The following is a 14939-nucleotide window of genomic DNA, read 5'->3' on the forward strand; positions in this document are numbered from 1 at the left end:
AAGCGTGTCCACGAACTGCTTTGCGCTTTGTATGGCTTCACCAGCCGCTGGACGCAAATTCTGCACCGTAGCTTGGTGCTTCACAAGGCCACCCACGCCGTCGCACGCATTTTTGCCATGTCCAGTTGCGGAGAAAATCCACTTCGTCTCCCTACATTCACTGTTCTGCATCTCGCGGAACTGGTATTTGTTTTTAAAATGGGCGGCAGCACCATCACTTACATATGTAAGCATAGCGTATATTGGTGCGTTGTCTTCGAGATGCTGCTTGATTTTGGCGAGGGCCAAGCATGCATGGGCAGAGTCATGACTAAGGTCGTCGCAGATGATGGCATAATTTCTCGTCGTCTTTCTCGACGTTACAACACAAGTGAATACACTTATTTGCCTCTTTTGCCAGTGGTAACCTTGTACTTCGTCTGGCAGCACAATCGTCCAGTTCTCGGCAAAATCAAAGTATAGCACTACCGCGCTCCTTTCGCAGTTCTGTTTCGCATCACGTATTGCTCTGGCCTGCACACATCTCGTGAAGTTGTGCGGCACCCGTTTTTCGGTCAACCTTTGTAGCTCTTCAATGAATATTGGGGCGGTCATTGTTTTTTTTATAAGCTCGCCAGATTTCCAGGAAGCCATGACCACCTCCTCTTCAAAGTCAACATGGAGCTTATCCAATGTCAAGTTTTCCACTTTCGGGCAGCGTTCACAATCTCCAAAAAGCACGTGGCTGTAGGCTGCGGACATGTGTAAAGATCCAGCATGGTTTCGCTTGAAAACGAGCGTCCACTTGCATTTTAGAGGGCTACTAGGGCCAGGTGAAAGTTAGCACAATATATGCACACACATACCTGGTGGTATGGAGCGCACTTCACCCATTTAGGACGCAGTGAAATGAACTTTGTTATCCCAACTTCGGAGGTAGGGTGAGCGTGCTTGTAGATACAGTAAGGTTCTCACAGGGACGGTGTCATGAAGCGCTTAGGAGTCCATTGTTGCTCACCGTCGATCTTAGCGCGCACCACATCCTTTTTGTTTGGGCTTTGCCTTGAGCAGTCCAGTTCATCAGTGGTGTAGTAAGAAAGCACTGTATAGTTGTCTTCTTCACTCACTCTGTGTCTACTGTAGGCCTCCACGGTAGACCACACACCTTCAGAATTAGCGAGTTTTTTTGCCTTCTTGATGATGTGCCTAGTCGCCTCTGGGATTACCCTTTGCACTTCTTTTGCGGTCATGGCGGGTGGCAGCAAAGTCAGCAAGCGGCACCGCTCCTGAAAGGAGGAGCATCTGACATACGCCTGGCGCATGTTGCCTTTCCAGCTGTCACAGTCGTTGCAGCTTCCGCGCGTCATTGTAGATGTGCCAGGGACATTGTATGCCGCCCGAATGTTCGTGTTGATTTCAGTGACCACGGCATCATGAATTTCTTTCTCCTTCCTCTTGACGTAGGAAGCCTTGAGGCGCTTCCGCACAGCATTCGGTTTTTTTAGCGGCGAGACCGCCAAGCGCCTGCCGACAAAGTCATTTAGGTTTGCGACAATAACTTGTTCAGACTGAAAGTTGTCTAGTGAGAGGTGAAATTGCTCTGGCGTGCTTCGGGTACCCTCTTTAAAACGGCGGAAAGAGTTCTGACAAAGCATGTCTTCTTCGTGCACCGTAGTGGCTGTGTCTGGGGGTAGTAGTTTCTTGATGGCGGCTACACCATTTCGCTCATGCAATGAAAATTCTTTTGAAATTGAATTCTGCGCTTGTGCCTTTTTGAGTAGTCGGCACAAAACTTCTGCCTAGGAAAAGGCGCCATGCTCCTTCGGAGGTAATAAATGCTACTTGTTCAGGGTTGGCCTAGTCTGGTTCAGTAAGAACGAAACGGGAACACTCACAGAAACGACGCTGAAAGGCACCAAAACTTCAGTGCTTCCGTATTGGCCAGGAAATCGTCCTATAGGTGGCGCCGCTAAAGTTAGGGGGCGCCACAGTCAAATTTCTATACAGGGGAAACAAACGACAAAAATACATGGGTTTATATAGGGCACTGCTCGGTCAAACAAGATTCATCTAATGTACGGGGAAATTATGCACAGTGGGGCAGTGGAAATCTACGAAATACACATCAGGCATTAGCCTGCAATGCTTTCCGCAGGTGGAAACCCAACGCAAGCTCTAGATATCGAAGCTAAAATTTTGAGGGAACGTTGGACTCGGTCTGTAGAACACTTCAGCGCAGAGTGGTTCAGGCACATCTCAGACGGAAATGATAATAACAGCGCAGAAACCGCCACAGACACGAAAAGCTGACCCAAAAGGCTTTACAATCATTCGCGGCGGTGAGAAGACAGTGGCTTTTTTAAAAGAACAGCTGTTCCGTCAGACAATTTACCCATGGTGAACACGACAAGCTGCCGAAAGTTGCAAGTTTTTCGAGAATTCCCATTGAGCGTTCCGCCTTACCGGGCACAAAAGAAGTGACTATGGGTCACTTTTGATTAACCCTGTGTGTACAAGTAAGTTTCATACCTACGAATTGAGTCGCGAGTCAGTGCGGCAATTTATAAGGCCCCGCTTGCGAAGAGGATTGATACCCCACACTCTACGCTACGCCGAAATGAAACTTGAACATGCTAAAAGCTGCTCTGAAAATATTTTTTTTGCTGGCAACCTTCACTTCAAAACAACGCCCGCGAGAGTGGTGTACAAACGCGTTCATTTTATTAAAAACGCGTACAAGTAACATCAACGCCGGTCACGTGCAACACTCACGCCGCAGGCCACTGTTAAAACAAGCTGATGTTTCCAAGATGAAAGCGCTGATGAAGAAATGCCAGGATACGGCTCCGCGAACGAACAAAAAAAAAAAAAAAAAACGAGCATAGCACAATAACACAGAACGATTTCTTTTTAATTTTGCACCTGTTGCGCAACAGTCAGGACCGCGGTACTTACAGGTAGCAACGCAAAACACGCTACTAGCGCGGACGACCCGTAATCCTCACAAAATAGGCAGCGCTACACGTACCACACACTCTGTTGTGTGAGTCGGTATCCAATGGTCATTAGACGTCGTCGCACGGAGCGCCGGCAGCGCATATAAGACGGGCAAGCTGACACGCAGACAGTGATGGAACAGGCACAGGTAATTGAAGGCAAACCACGAGATGTGCACAGACACAGACGAGCTAACTCAACGAGCGATAAGCACACATTTCCCGCGCAGCCTTAGCACATCGAGAAAACCAGTACGTTTGAAACAGAAGCTGCCGCCGCGACACCAACACTCATTGGTCTAAACAATCACGCGACTCGTGGCTGTCTGCAAATAGCTGCCTACAAAGAAGGACAAGTTGACGTACGAAGGGGGAATCTGGCCGCATGGAGGAAAGAAAAGTTTTTCTTCCTCCATGTCTGGCCGCCGCCTCCACCACCCCCCCCAGCACTCTGCGCTTATTGGGTGGTCGAAATCAATACAAACACACAAAAATTCGGGAGGTCACTGCTCTTTTTGTTCCCCTCTCCTGAACGACAGCATGCGAAGAAAGTGCGGGCAGCCGTTAGGCAGTTCAGTGGCTGTTAAGTCCGCGCGCGATTAGCGAACTTAGCAGAGCTTTTCATGCATATATAAGCAGGTCAGTGTCGCGCGTATTTGCACGTGTATAGTGTGCGAAAGCCTGCGAAGGTATTATAACTCTGCCGCATTCAGCGTCAACTGTGTGGGACTATGTTCAGTGGGGGAGACAAATTTTTGCAGCTATCGGGGGACCAGTACACCGATGCGAATGCCGTTTCATTCCAAACTGGAATTTCATTCGAACGCCGAGATCTAAACAATGTTGGAGACTTCGCTCCTCTGTTTCTTCTTTTAGTAACTGTTCTCTTGCAACAGTTGTACCATGGCAAGAATGACCAAGTGCGGCAGCTCTCGTAGAGGGATGGCTGAATGTTAGGCAAGTGGGGTTTTAGTTCGGACAAAACGCTGTAAAACAGCGAGCAAAATCTTCTGGGGAAATGTGTACAGTTGGAGTAATTCTTTCAGATCAACATATACTCAAAAGTGCTCCCTAGAATTCGATAAATGGCTAAATATCATTCTCCAGAAATATACGGTACGTCTTCAGCCATGTGAAATAGCCTGTGTCGTCTGCTTTGTTTCCCCTCTATTCAGTTTCTCGTTGGCGCCGTTAGGGGCGCCACTCTAAAATCTCCTCCCCAGCAGATTCCGGCCACTGTTTGCTTGGCTGTCTGGTGACCCAGACAGAAGGTTGCTTGGCTGTCTGGTGACCCAGATGAGTGCAAGCAGGAGCCGCAGAGCTGATAGGGGCACAGGATGACGATGATCAGGCAGAAATGACTCGAAACTCGTGAATTGCCATAAAACTGTCATCAGTCGGGCACAAGAGGTCCACAGATGACAAAGCATTTGAGCTTGGTCATTTTGGCGTTTTACCAAGCGCATGAGTGACGGCCCCGTTTAGTCTAAGCGTTTTTCTGGCCTGATAGGTTCTTGATTGTACGTGCTTTCGCACGGTATAATTAGAATTTTTTTGAAGCCTTTGTGTCCTTAAGCTGCTGAAAAACATGCTGTTTCTCGATTGGCTGTAAGGAACAAACCTTTATGAGTTGAGCAGTTGACGGACCGTGAGGCAATCGTTGAAAGCAATAATCACGGAATTGATGCTTACACACCTCCAATTTTGAACAGTGTGAAAACCTAGCTTAGCGATTTGTAACAGTTTATAGTTTGGCATAACAACAGAAACACACATAGCCAAGAATAACAACGCTGGGTATCAAGTTGTTTCCTCTCACAGGACTGCCGCAGTTAGCACTGCTCTTTGTTGTAAAACCTCATTCTCACACCCTTCTTCAGTAGTTTATTTACAACTTTCTGCAAAGTTTTCTCAAAAACGAGCTGTCACATGGGTACTAATATATTGTGAGCAGCAATACAAGGTGTATGCTTCCTTCAAGTTGCAACGGTGTGGAAGTGTGCATCAAAACTACAAAATAAACCAACAAGAAAGGTCGAAAATAATTTGAAATATTATGTACAGGCTAGAATTAAAGTCCTGATCATAGTCCTAAAAAGGCGTCTCGATCCATTATGATACGTCTTTTTTCTTTCGCCGCTATACAGAAAGCATGCGAAGGCTCACGTTCGGATTATAGGGCTAAGTATGACTCCAATGTCCCAAATTAAAACAAGAATAATGCAATACATTTTTACTGCTTCAGAATATTCATTCATTGAGACACAATTTGGGAAAATATCAAGAAAATTGAGAGACATGATTTTTTTTAAATGACGTCGAAAGTTGGCTCTTTTTCAGAGATTTGCATTTTCCTGCGTAATTCACATAGCGCCATTTTGAAAAGTTTCTTTTCTACAGTTATGAGAAGGGTACAAAATGTTCGCCTGCCCTCGGTAAACTAGGCAAAAAATTGAGCTTGCATTTTGAGCCGATGGGTAAAAACAAAAAAATTTAAAAAGCGCCATTTTTGAACGACATTGCTTTTCCGACTAATTTTGGGAAATATTTTCTGAAGAAATATAGTTACGAAGAAGTCAATTTCACTGAATTCAGCAGAAAAGTTTGCAAATATTTCGTGTAGAGAATATAAATATTTAGAAACTTTTTCTTTTTGTTTTATGGGCCACCAAAGTTGCCACACCGGGCACACTGAGAAGTGGCTTTGCCCAGTCACGCCCTAATATTTTTTTTTAGTTCGCCAACTATGGTGTTTCTCGCTAAGATACTGTCAGGTCCTTGGTGAGGATACAATATTCTATGCACCCTAAAAGTTTCGTTCGAAACAAAACATGGTCATGACGCCACCTTGGCTGTCCTTATCTGAAGACACCCTGCTGTAAAATGAATATGCATTACACTTAAGTGCAAATAGTTCTTTCGGAAAGCGTATAAGCCGTGCCTAATTTGCGTTTGCTTTTTCCGTCCTCAGCCAATCGCACAGCTGGGCTCATATGACATCATAGGTTCTGTTGCGGGAAATGAGCTAGTGGGTCGCATGGCCATTCCGTTTTTTCCTAGTTATGTAGCTTATTTGAGCGAAGTGTGGGTTAACAGTGGTGTCAGTATGATTCTATCGAGGCAATCTTTCGAATGAACCGAACTTGTGTTTTGTCCTCATGGCTCCTTTAATTGCATGCGCTGTTTTACACTGCTAACTGTTTGCTGGACCACTGTGGGCAAGTGGAAGGCGTTCACAGCGAATTTTCCAAAAATGGCCAAAAATATTCTGAAACTTGACGTACCCAGTGGACCAGTGTAGGTTCTCTGAAATGCTGAGAAAGGCCAAAAAACATCCATTCTGTTATACCTGTAACATCACCAACGATTTTATTAGTTGCACATAGAAGCCGAAGGCATTACCGTGGCGTTGACTGGTGCTTTTGTCATTGTTTCTGGTGATTAAAAGCGTATGTGGTTATAAATGCTCATGTGCAAAATATAAAGGTAACACTTTACAGTTGGGGCTACCATGACAGATGCATTCATTATCAAGCTATTTGTCATGTTTGGGTAATTGCAGGCATATGTCAAAGTTTAGGCTCCATGCTGTCATACACACTTCCCCATTTGCTCTTCCCCCCCTCATTGAGGAATAAAAGGAGCAAAATGCCATACTTAACAGCAATTGCTGCTGTAATGTATCCGTTTATTGTCAAATAATTTTATATTTTGGCTCAACGTGGGTCATCTTAGAACACGTAAATTTTATCTTTAAAAAGCACTTGCACTGTGCTTGTGAACCCTGAACACCGCACGCTCACACGAGAATCTTAAAATGGTTTGGCGAAGGGCATGTCATGCCTAATATAAACATATAGATAAGGTGTTGACCAAAATTGGGACAAGTGGGGGATAATAAATGAGCAGGCAACAGCAAACCAGCTTCAGACCATCTTCCCAAGTGCTGCAGTGTCAACACCTTCTTGTCCGGAATGCTTCATCTCGGTTTCTAGGAGTTTGAAGCTGGACAAGTTTACTGTTTTCTTTATGTCACATACAGACACAAAAGGCACATTACAGGTTAAAAAAAAAGGTTAACACCTGGCCTCATTTGATTGGGAAACGGGGAACATTGTCAGTACGCAGCTGGCCTTTCTAATCTGAAGAGAGTTTACCAGGACGGCTTGGGTGTGACCAGGTAGTCAGGATGCCAAGAAGCACCAGGGTGGAATTGGTCCAGTGCCAAGGAGTTGAGAGGTGCTCCCCAAAAGCGCCTTTCTCTTATCACAATGAAAAACACTGTGCAAAATACCTGGACAAGAGAAGGGCAGCGGACACATACTGCGCAACGTGCATCTGCTCCCCTTCTCTTGTCCACATCTTTTATGCAGTTTTTTTCATTGCAATAATGCACAAAATAGCCCAAGTTTGTATTCCACCTTCCTCTTGCTGTTTGGCCACATGTCACTGGAGCAGTATGGATGAGGCCGTCGCCAGTTGCAAAGGATGCTGGTACATGTTTTCGAAGTTTGAAATGCTTTGAAAATTTCTCCGAAATTTTATGACAGGGCCATTTTATTTAAGACTGAATCGAATATTGCATTATGCACTTTGATATTCGGAAATTTTGAATAGTCACACAGCCATAATATGCGAGCGTATCCAACTGACTGAGCAATGTTAACAGCATTTATTGCAGGGAAGCAGTTGAACTGCATGAAGTTGAAACTCTATGACATGCGCTCGTCACTGTCTCTTGCTCCTTATTTTTATGCTTGTGGAGTAAATGATGGGTTGATTTTAATTTACGACCGCTAGGAGTTTCTTCGATAAACGTGTTCATCCCGTGTATTCCCATTCTAAGCTATACGTCGTTTATCTTGCCAGGTCTGGAAGTTTACGTCGGCTTCACTTACTTTAGAGGCTATGTGAGGTAGACATCGGCTAGCTTGAGCTAGCAGAACGTGAGTTTAGACTGGTACGAAACAGGGAAAGCAGTTTACAAATACCGAGTTCACGTTATATGCGGTCACTTGTGCCTGCGCCATTCTGCTGGGTATGCAAAAGTTGTTGACTGCGAGTTCGGCCATGTTGATCAGTCGTATCAAGTGCTGCTCCTGGACAGCTGATTGCTGGAAAGTGAGTTTTCTGTGCTTCAAATTGACAGTCCCCAAAAACAACTATGTAGTGCCTTCAGGTGGTGTCGCCAAGCGCGCACTCCTCCGTGGCACAGCCTTGCAGGACATCGGACAGCGTGGCATTCTCACGTGGCGACGTTTCTCCTTCTTGGGCTGGCAGGGCACGCGGAGGCGGACTGCTTCTTCTGCTTCACGGGCCTGATGTCGGAGATCCGGGACTTCTTCATCAAGACGCTGGACGAGTCATCCTCGGGCATTGGGGCCATGATGGAGCGGCTGATGCAGCTGCTGCGGCGCCGCGACGACCGGCTCTACGGCCACCTCCGGCAGCTGCAGGTGGAGCCGCAGTATTACAGCTTCCGCTGGATCATGCTGCTCCTCTCGCAGGACTTCCCCCTGCCGGGTCAGTCCCTGCTCCGTATTGTGTGCGACGGTGGACTCGCATCGCCTCCCTGGTTCGAAACGCTGCCTCGCACGCCTCGCTTGCGGTGCTTTTAAGGTCACGTTTTTTGGTTGGCAAACGCTCCGAGTAAAGCAAGAAGGCGCGCTCCAGAAGAAAAAAAAATTGAAAGTACTGCTTGTCTAGCAGGCAACGCAAAGTATTTTAAGAACGCATTATTTCAACATTGCTGAATGAAACTATTCGAGTAATTCAAAATGTTGTCCATACAGCGGGCAGTGGTCTGCAACTCCCTACTGCCATGTGCTGTGGTGTGTAGAGCTACAGTCGCTGTCAAGTGTGCGTGTTGCCTTGTTTCGAGGCGTGAATGGGTACTTCGAAGCAGTGCCCTATTGCATCACTTGTAAATGTTATCTCTGTAAGTGTGCATTGGGAAACACTTGCGTCTATTCCTCATTGGCTTGTCAGTGCGAGACACAAACGAAATAAGAGAATACCAACGCTTGACAGCGATTCGCAAAGTGTGCAAGTGCACCTCTATTAACACTAGTGTCTCGCACTGACGAGCCAATGAGGAATAGGCGTATGTGCACTTGCGCACTTTTCTAGTGCTAGGGAACAGCAGGAAGTTTTGACTGTTGGGCACTCGCGTTGCAGTGGAAGTGCACTACCCTGCAAGAGTACTCCCACGTCCTCTGTGAGATCGGTTCACATTGATTTTGGGAAGCGTACTCTGGGGCTTATAGTAATGGCTATTGGGCATCGCATTGCCAGAAAATTTCAGCATTATTTCTGGTCACATCACGAGCAGACTTGTTCATTTGCTCGTGGCGCAAGTAGAAATACTGCTGAAATTTGATGGCTGAACAATCTGTGTTGACAGGTGCCGAATGCATGCGAACATTATCCCATTCATCCCCTTACTAACAATCAGACCAGCCTGCACACGGCAAGTAAAATTGTGGCACTTTAGCACAGCTGTGTCTTCAACCAAAGGCAGGCATAGAAAACTAACAGGATGAAGTCCGAGAATCAAGTCTATACAAGTGCCAATCAGAATCCTACGCTACCTACTGTTTCTATTGCAGTGGATCATCTCAGCTTAAACTTCTCTCTAGGTGTTATTCTGTGAACCTCCGTGTTATACGCGGTTTGGTTGTAGAGATATAAGGTTAGCAGTCTCAAAAGATTGTAGTGGTTTTAGGAGCTTTTACTGGTTTTGTTGGTTTTATTGGTTGCTACGTTGCGTTTCGTATCTGTGGCTCCGTTCTTGCACTTGAGTACTCACAGTTGAGCGGCAGTGTGTATGGTTTGTACTATGATCACACTGCTTGAAGCACAATTTCTTCTTTCTTTTTGTGTGACCAGGGCAGAAATGAGAAACGGGTGTTTTTGAAAGTCAGGGCTACAATGTGGTCCACTTGTAGTAAGTGTGAATAACGATATACCAGTTATAACAATAAGTAAATTTAGGGCTATCAACTTATGCATTGGGGACATGGAAAAATAAACCATTTGCCCCGACAGATTGCAGCTCATGTATCGTATTCAGTGGTAAAATTTTTGCTCTTTAGGCCGTGTCTCATAAAAGTGCTGGACGTCTGAGTTGTGAATTCTTCTAAACGAATGGTGCCGAGATTGGACGGACTCTGCGTGCGTGAGTGGGCGTTTAAATCACCGCATGTAGGGATCGTCAAATTAACAGAGAGCTTTGCATGTTGGTGCAGTGCATCACAATGTCGTGCCAGTCACTTTCTTATGGCCTACTCCTTCCATGCTAATCGTGTTTCGTATGCTAGAAAAAAAGACGGGCAGAAAAAAGTGGCAATGATGGCACGAAAAGAAACGCTTCTTTTCTCCGCCATGGCTGCAGAGCTTAGTGGGGAAGTGCCAGTTTGCATTGCTGGCTTGAGCAATATAAGTGAAGGAATGGATAAATAAAGATAAAAATAAAGGAGGCACGGAAGCTCGGTGAAGAAGTTAATGCGCCGCACGCATTCGTTTGGTGCCAAATCGATGATTTAATACCGGCCACACACTGCGAGTGGCAAGCTAATCAGTGCATTGCACGCGAACGGGATCTCATTACTTGTGGCAACGTAAAGTGACAAAGAGCAGCCCTTAGCTCTTGGCAGCCTTTAGGCTTGCCATCAGGGCCAGTATTTGATGGCCGCTGTCACTAATGGTGTGGATGACAATTTGTAGCACAGCTTTCACCAATGTTATCTGCACTTTTCCTGCATGGGGGACTTTGTTCTATGCTTGAGTGGCAGCCAGCTGAAATTGAAGCCCCCGCATGAGTTCACTGTCGCTGCCAGCACTGTGCTGTCACTGCTGGCTGCGTTGCGCCTCGTCCTGGTGGTATCTGTGGCAGTGATGGCGTGCGCATTAGACGCTTTGCATTTCCACATGCAGGAAGCACTCCATGTTGTTCCTGATGTGGTGTTTAGCCTCTGAAAGAAGCATTAAAGGGACACTAAAGGGTAAAAACAAGTTAGCCTGTATGGATAGATTATTGTATTTAGAATCTAAATACACCATTCTTGCGACTAGCATTTCTTTAATGAGGCAGAAAATACCAGAAACGGGAAAACCGGTGTCGACGCCTTGTATGCTTTTGGGTGCTGCGGTTTTGACGTCGCAGAAGTTGTGAACAGCGAGAACTCACTGGAGAAGCATCTATAAATGTTTTCCTGACATAAACAGTTCTTAGGTGGTTGAGCACGTGAAATGCAGAAGCAAAAACGGCCATGTGTTCGAGATTTCGGCGCACGTTAAAGATCCCTAGGTGGTCAAAATTAATCTGGAGCCCTCCACTACGGCGCGTTAAACCCCACAATCAATCAATCAATCAATTTTGGGAAATACAGTGGAACCCCTCTGATACATCCCCTGAACTTACGACAACCTGCTTCTTACGACGAATCACTGTGGTCTGGGCAAACTCCCCATAGAAACAATGCATTAAAAACACCGATGATATTGTAACGTGGTGGCAGAAGTGATGAGGCGAGACATGGCTAAGGGTGATGAACGATCTATTTACACACCGTCTATGTACAGTGGGGTCCACTGTTAAAGGGAAACGGCGAGCGCGTGTCCGCTGCGCTCCGCGTAGCGCTGGCGTTGAGAAGTGGCGAGAATCGGAGACAGCCGGCACATGCGCACTGACCGCTTCAGGCGTGAGAAGCCGCTCTGTCGTCTGCTACGCCACTCCGCCGCGCCGCTCAGCTTGCGATAGCTGAGGAATTTCGTACTTAGCGGCCAGGCGAAGCGCCGAAGCAGACGACAGAGCGGCTTCTCACGCCTGAAGCGGTCAGTGCGCATGTGCTGGCTGTGTCCGATTCTCGCCACTTCTCGGTGCCGGCGCTACGCGGAGCGCAGCGGACACGAGCTCGCCGTTTCCCTTTAACAGTGGACCCCACTGTACAAGGTGGCCATGGGTGAGGCCAAGCCAGGCAACATGCCCCACCCAGCTTCGGTGTCGTCGCAGGTGCTCGTGTGGGACACTACACATCGCTGTCTTCCTCGTCTTTGGTGGCGTAACATCACCCCCTCCTCGAAGACGACCGTCCCGGTCGATGCCACGGTAGCATAATGAGTTCGGTGTAGATGAACGGTGTGATGAGTATATACAGGGAAGAAGCTCTCGCCACCACAGATGTAAGTGATGGGTTCGGTGAACTCCGGCCCACAGCAGCGACGTCCGCAAAGGAATGACGAACCAGAAGTGATGAGGCAAGACATGGCTAAGGGTGATGAACAATCTGTTTACACACTGTTTATGTACAAGGTGGCCATGGGTGAGACCAAGCCAGGCAACATGCCCCACCCAGCTTCGTCGTTGTCGCAGGTGCTCATGCGGGACGCTACACGCCGCTGTCGTCTTCCTCGTCTTTGGTGGCGTGACAATATAATGCTCGGGCTTCACACGACAGACCCTGGTGCGCATGAACCAGCATTCTTCCCGTCTTTTACTCCGCTTCGCCACCTCGTGTCAACCGTTCCTTATTCTTAACCCCTGTTTGACTTTGCTTGATGTGCAAAAGTCCGCAGGCGGGCCAGACCGCTTGCTGAACAGATGCAAGCAAGCAGGCGGGTACTCGCGAGCGGGAGGTAACTTTCGATGGCCCCACAGCAGCCGTACGCCAGCGTGCAAGCTGCGAGAAGTCAAAGTTCAGGTGGCTGGCTGACCATGAATTCAAAGCTCCCATCGACCCGCCGACGAGCGCGAAAACACATACGACGCAACCCCACGGCGATGACTGAATACCCACTTTCCTCGCCCGCTCTGTCCAAGTTTCTTCCTTTTATAGCGCTCTCTTTCCCTCTATCTATGCTCTCTAGCGATCAGTGTCTTTCAAAGTGGCGTTGTCTCTCTGCTCCTTCCTTTGCCGCCGCCTTTTATTCATCGCCACCTAGTAGTATCGTTCATTTTTTATTTATTTATTTATTTATTTGTTATACCTCAAAGGCCCTGTTAAGGGCGTTACATGAGGGGGTAAACAAGTCATTGAAGGACTATTTGTGCGATGGCTTCTTTGAAATGAGGGATGCAGGAGTGGTGCACGGCATCAGAAGGCCGATCATTCCAGTCCCTAAAGGTTTGAAGAAAAAATGAAGAATGGTGGGCGGCAGTATGCGTACGAGCGGAATAAATAGCTTTCGAATGGCTTAGTCGACATGAAAGGCGATGAGCACGAATGAAACCCTGGTTTATATGTATGGAATGATAAAAACGATGAAAAAGGCATAGTCTGTGAATTTTGTGCCGCGACACTAGGTCGGACCGGTTCCAGCGCACAAGCGTCTCTCCCGAAGCGCGCGCTGGCTCGGGATCGCAGGTCGCGGTTCTCCACGATTCCCACACGGTGAATGGACAGGACACATGTTTCTGAATATTAAGAGACATTAGCCATTTCTCGCACCATGACTGAACCAGAGAAAGATCAGATTGTAAGGTGGTGGAGTCGTTAGTACTGCGGATAAGATGGTAAATTACACAGTCGTCGACGAAAAGGTGGATGTTAGAAGATATGTTATTAGGAAGGTCATTAATGTAGATTAGAAAAAGCGGAGGGCCAAGAACAGTACCTTGAGGTATGCCTGAAGACACAGTGGAAAGAGAGGAACAATGGTTATTAGCATAAACGAACTGTTGGCGGTTAGTTAAGAACTCACATATCCAATTAAATACCAGGGTATTAAGGCGAGAAAGCTTGAGAAATAGCCTTTGATGGGAAACTTTATCAAAAGCCTTCGCAAAATCGAGGAAAATGGCATCTACGGGTATGTTAACGTCGATGCTGGGACTAAGGTCATTAATGAAGAGAGCAAGTTGAGTGTCACATGATAAACCTTTTAGAAATCCATGTTGGTTAGGGTGAAAGAAATTAACGGAATTTAGAAATTTTACAACATGTGAATATACAATATGCTCCATTAATTTTGAGCATACCACTAGTGATGGAAATGAGACGATAATTACTCGGAGAAGATGCTGGACCTTTCTTTGGGACAGGAATGATCTTGCCGAGCTTCCAGTCTTTCGGCACCGCACCGCATGAAAGTGATTGCTGAAATATGTGTGAAAGAATAATGCTGGTTAACAACTTGGTGTTTTTTAGAATTTTAGAATTTATACCATCGGTATCGGCGGATGAAGTAAGCTTCAACGCATCTATTAATTTTATGATACCGTTAGAATCAAATGTAATGTCTGGCATAACTGGATTATCAAAAATAGGGCAGTCTGGAAGCGTATCATTTGAATCAGAAGTAAAGACAGAGGTGAAGACTGAATTTAGTACATGGGGGGCAGCATGTTCAGGAATAGGGGTACCGTTTTCGTGAAGCAATGATAAGGAGTGTGGTGGGTTAGGATTAATGGCTTTCCAAAAATGCTTCGGATTACTGCGTAGCATGTTAGGCAAAGTGGGAGAAAAAAAGGAACGCTTAGCGTTCTGCAAGTGAACTGAATAATTTTGCCGTGTTGCGGTATCTATTCCAAGCGCTAGCGCTGTTCAACTGTTTTGCGGAAGGGTACAAACACTTTTTTTTGCTGTGAAGTCGCTTGAGTGATGTATTGAACCAAGGTGATGATGGCCGTTCAGTAATTGTGGTAGTGGGAATGTACTTATTATTCAGCTCATGCATTTTACTCTTGAACAAGGACCAGTTAGTTTCCAGGGGGGCATTGAAAAAAACTAGTTAGATACCAATCACTAAATATGGATAGTTCATTGTTAATAGCAGTGTAGTTTCCCTTATCGTAAAGTGCAATTGTCTTCTTAGAAAGCTTTGGCCGTGGTAGTTGATTTGAAAATGTGGAATGCAGTACAATGTGATCGCTGATCTCTGGGAGGGAAATTAAAGATGCAAGGTTCACGGGATGTGACGTCAGGACAAGGTCAAGGATGTTTGCGGAATGCTCTGTAACTCGTG

At 46.4% G+C, this 14939-nt stretch overlaps 1 protein-coding gene across 1 annotated transcript in view; it reads left to right on the plus strand.

Moving 5' to 3' along the window:
* Positions 1-14939, plus strand: part of LOC144177602 (TBC1 domain family member 13-like) — an 84887-nt gene that overhangs the window by 52695 nt on the left and 17253 nt on the right. Inside the window, exon 9 of the mRNA XM_077705270.1 lies at positions 8256-8498. Within this exon, the coding sequence (XP_077561396.1) occupies positions 8256-8498 (243 nt within the window). The remainder of the gene's footprint in view (positions 1-8255; positions 8499-14939) is intronic.

Source organism: Haemaphysalis longicornis, unplaced genomic scaffold, assembly GCF_048455015.1.
Source record: "Haemaphysalis longicornis isolate Haplotype H1 unplaced genomic scaffold, Haemaphysalis longicornis Haplotype H1 scaffold_1, whole genome shotgun sequence".
Classification (NCBI taxonomy): domain Eukaryota; kingdom Metazoa; phylum Arthropoda; class Arachnida; order Ixodida; family Ixodidae; genus Haemaphysalis; species Haemaphysalis longicornis.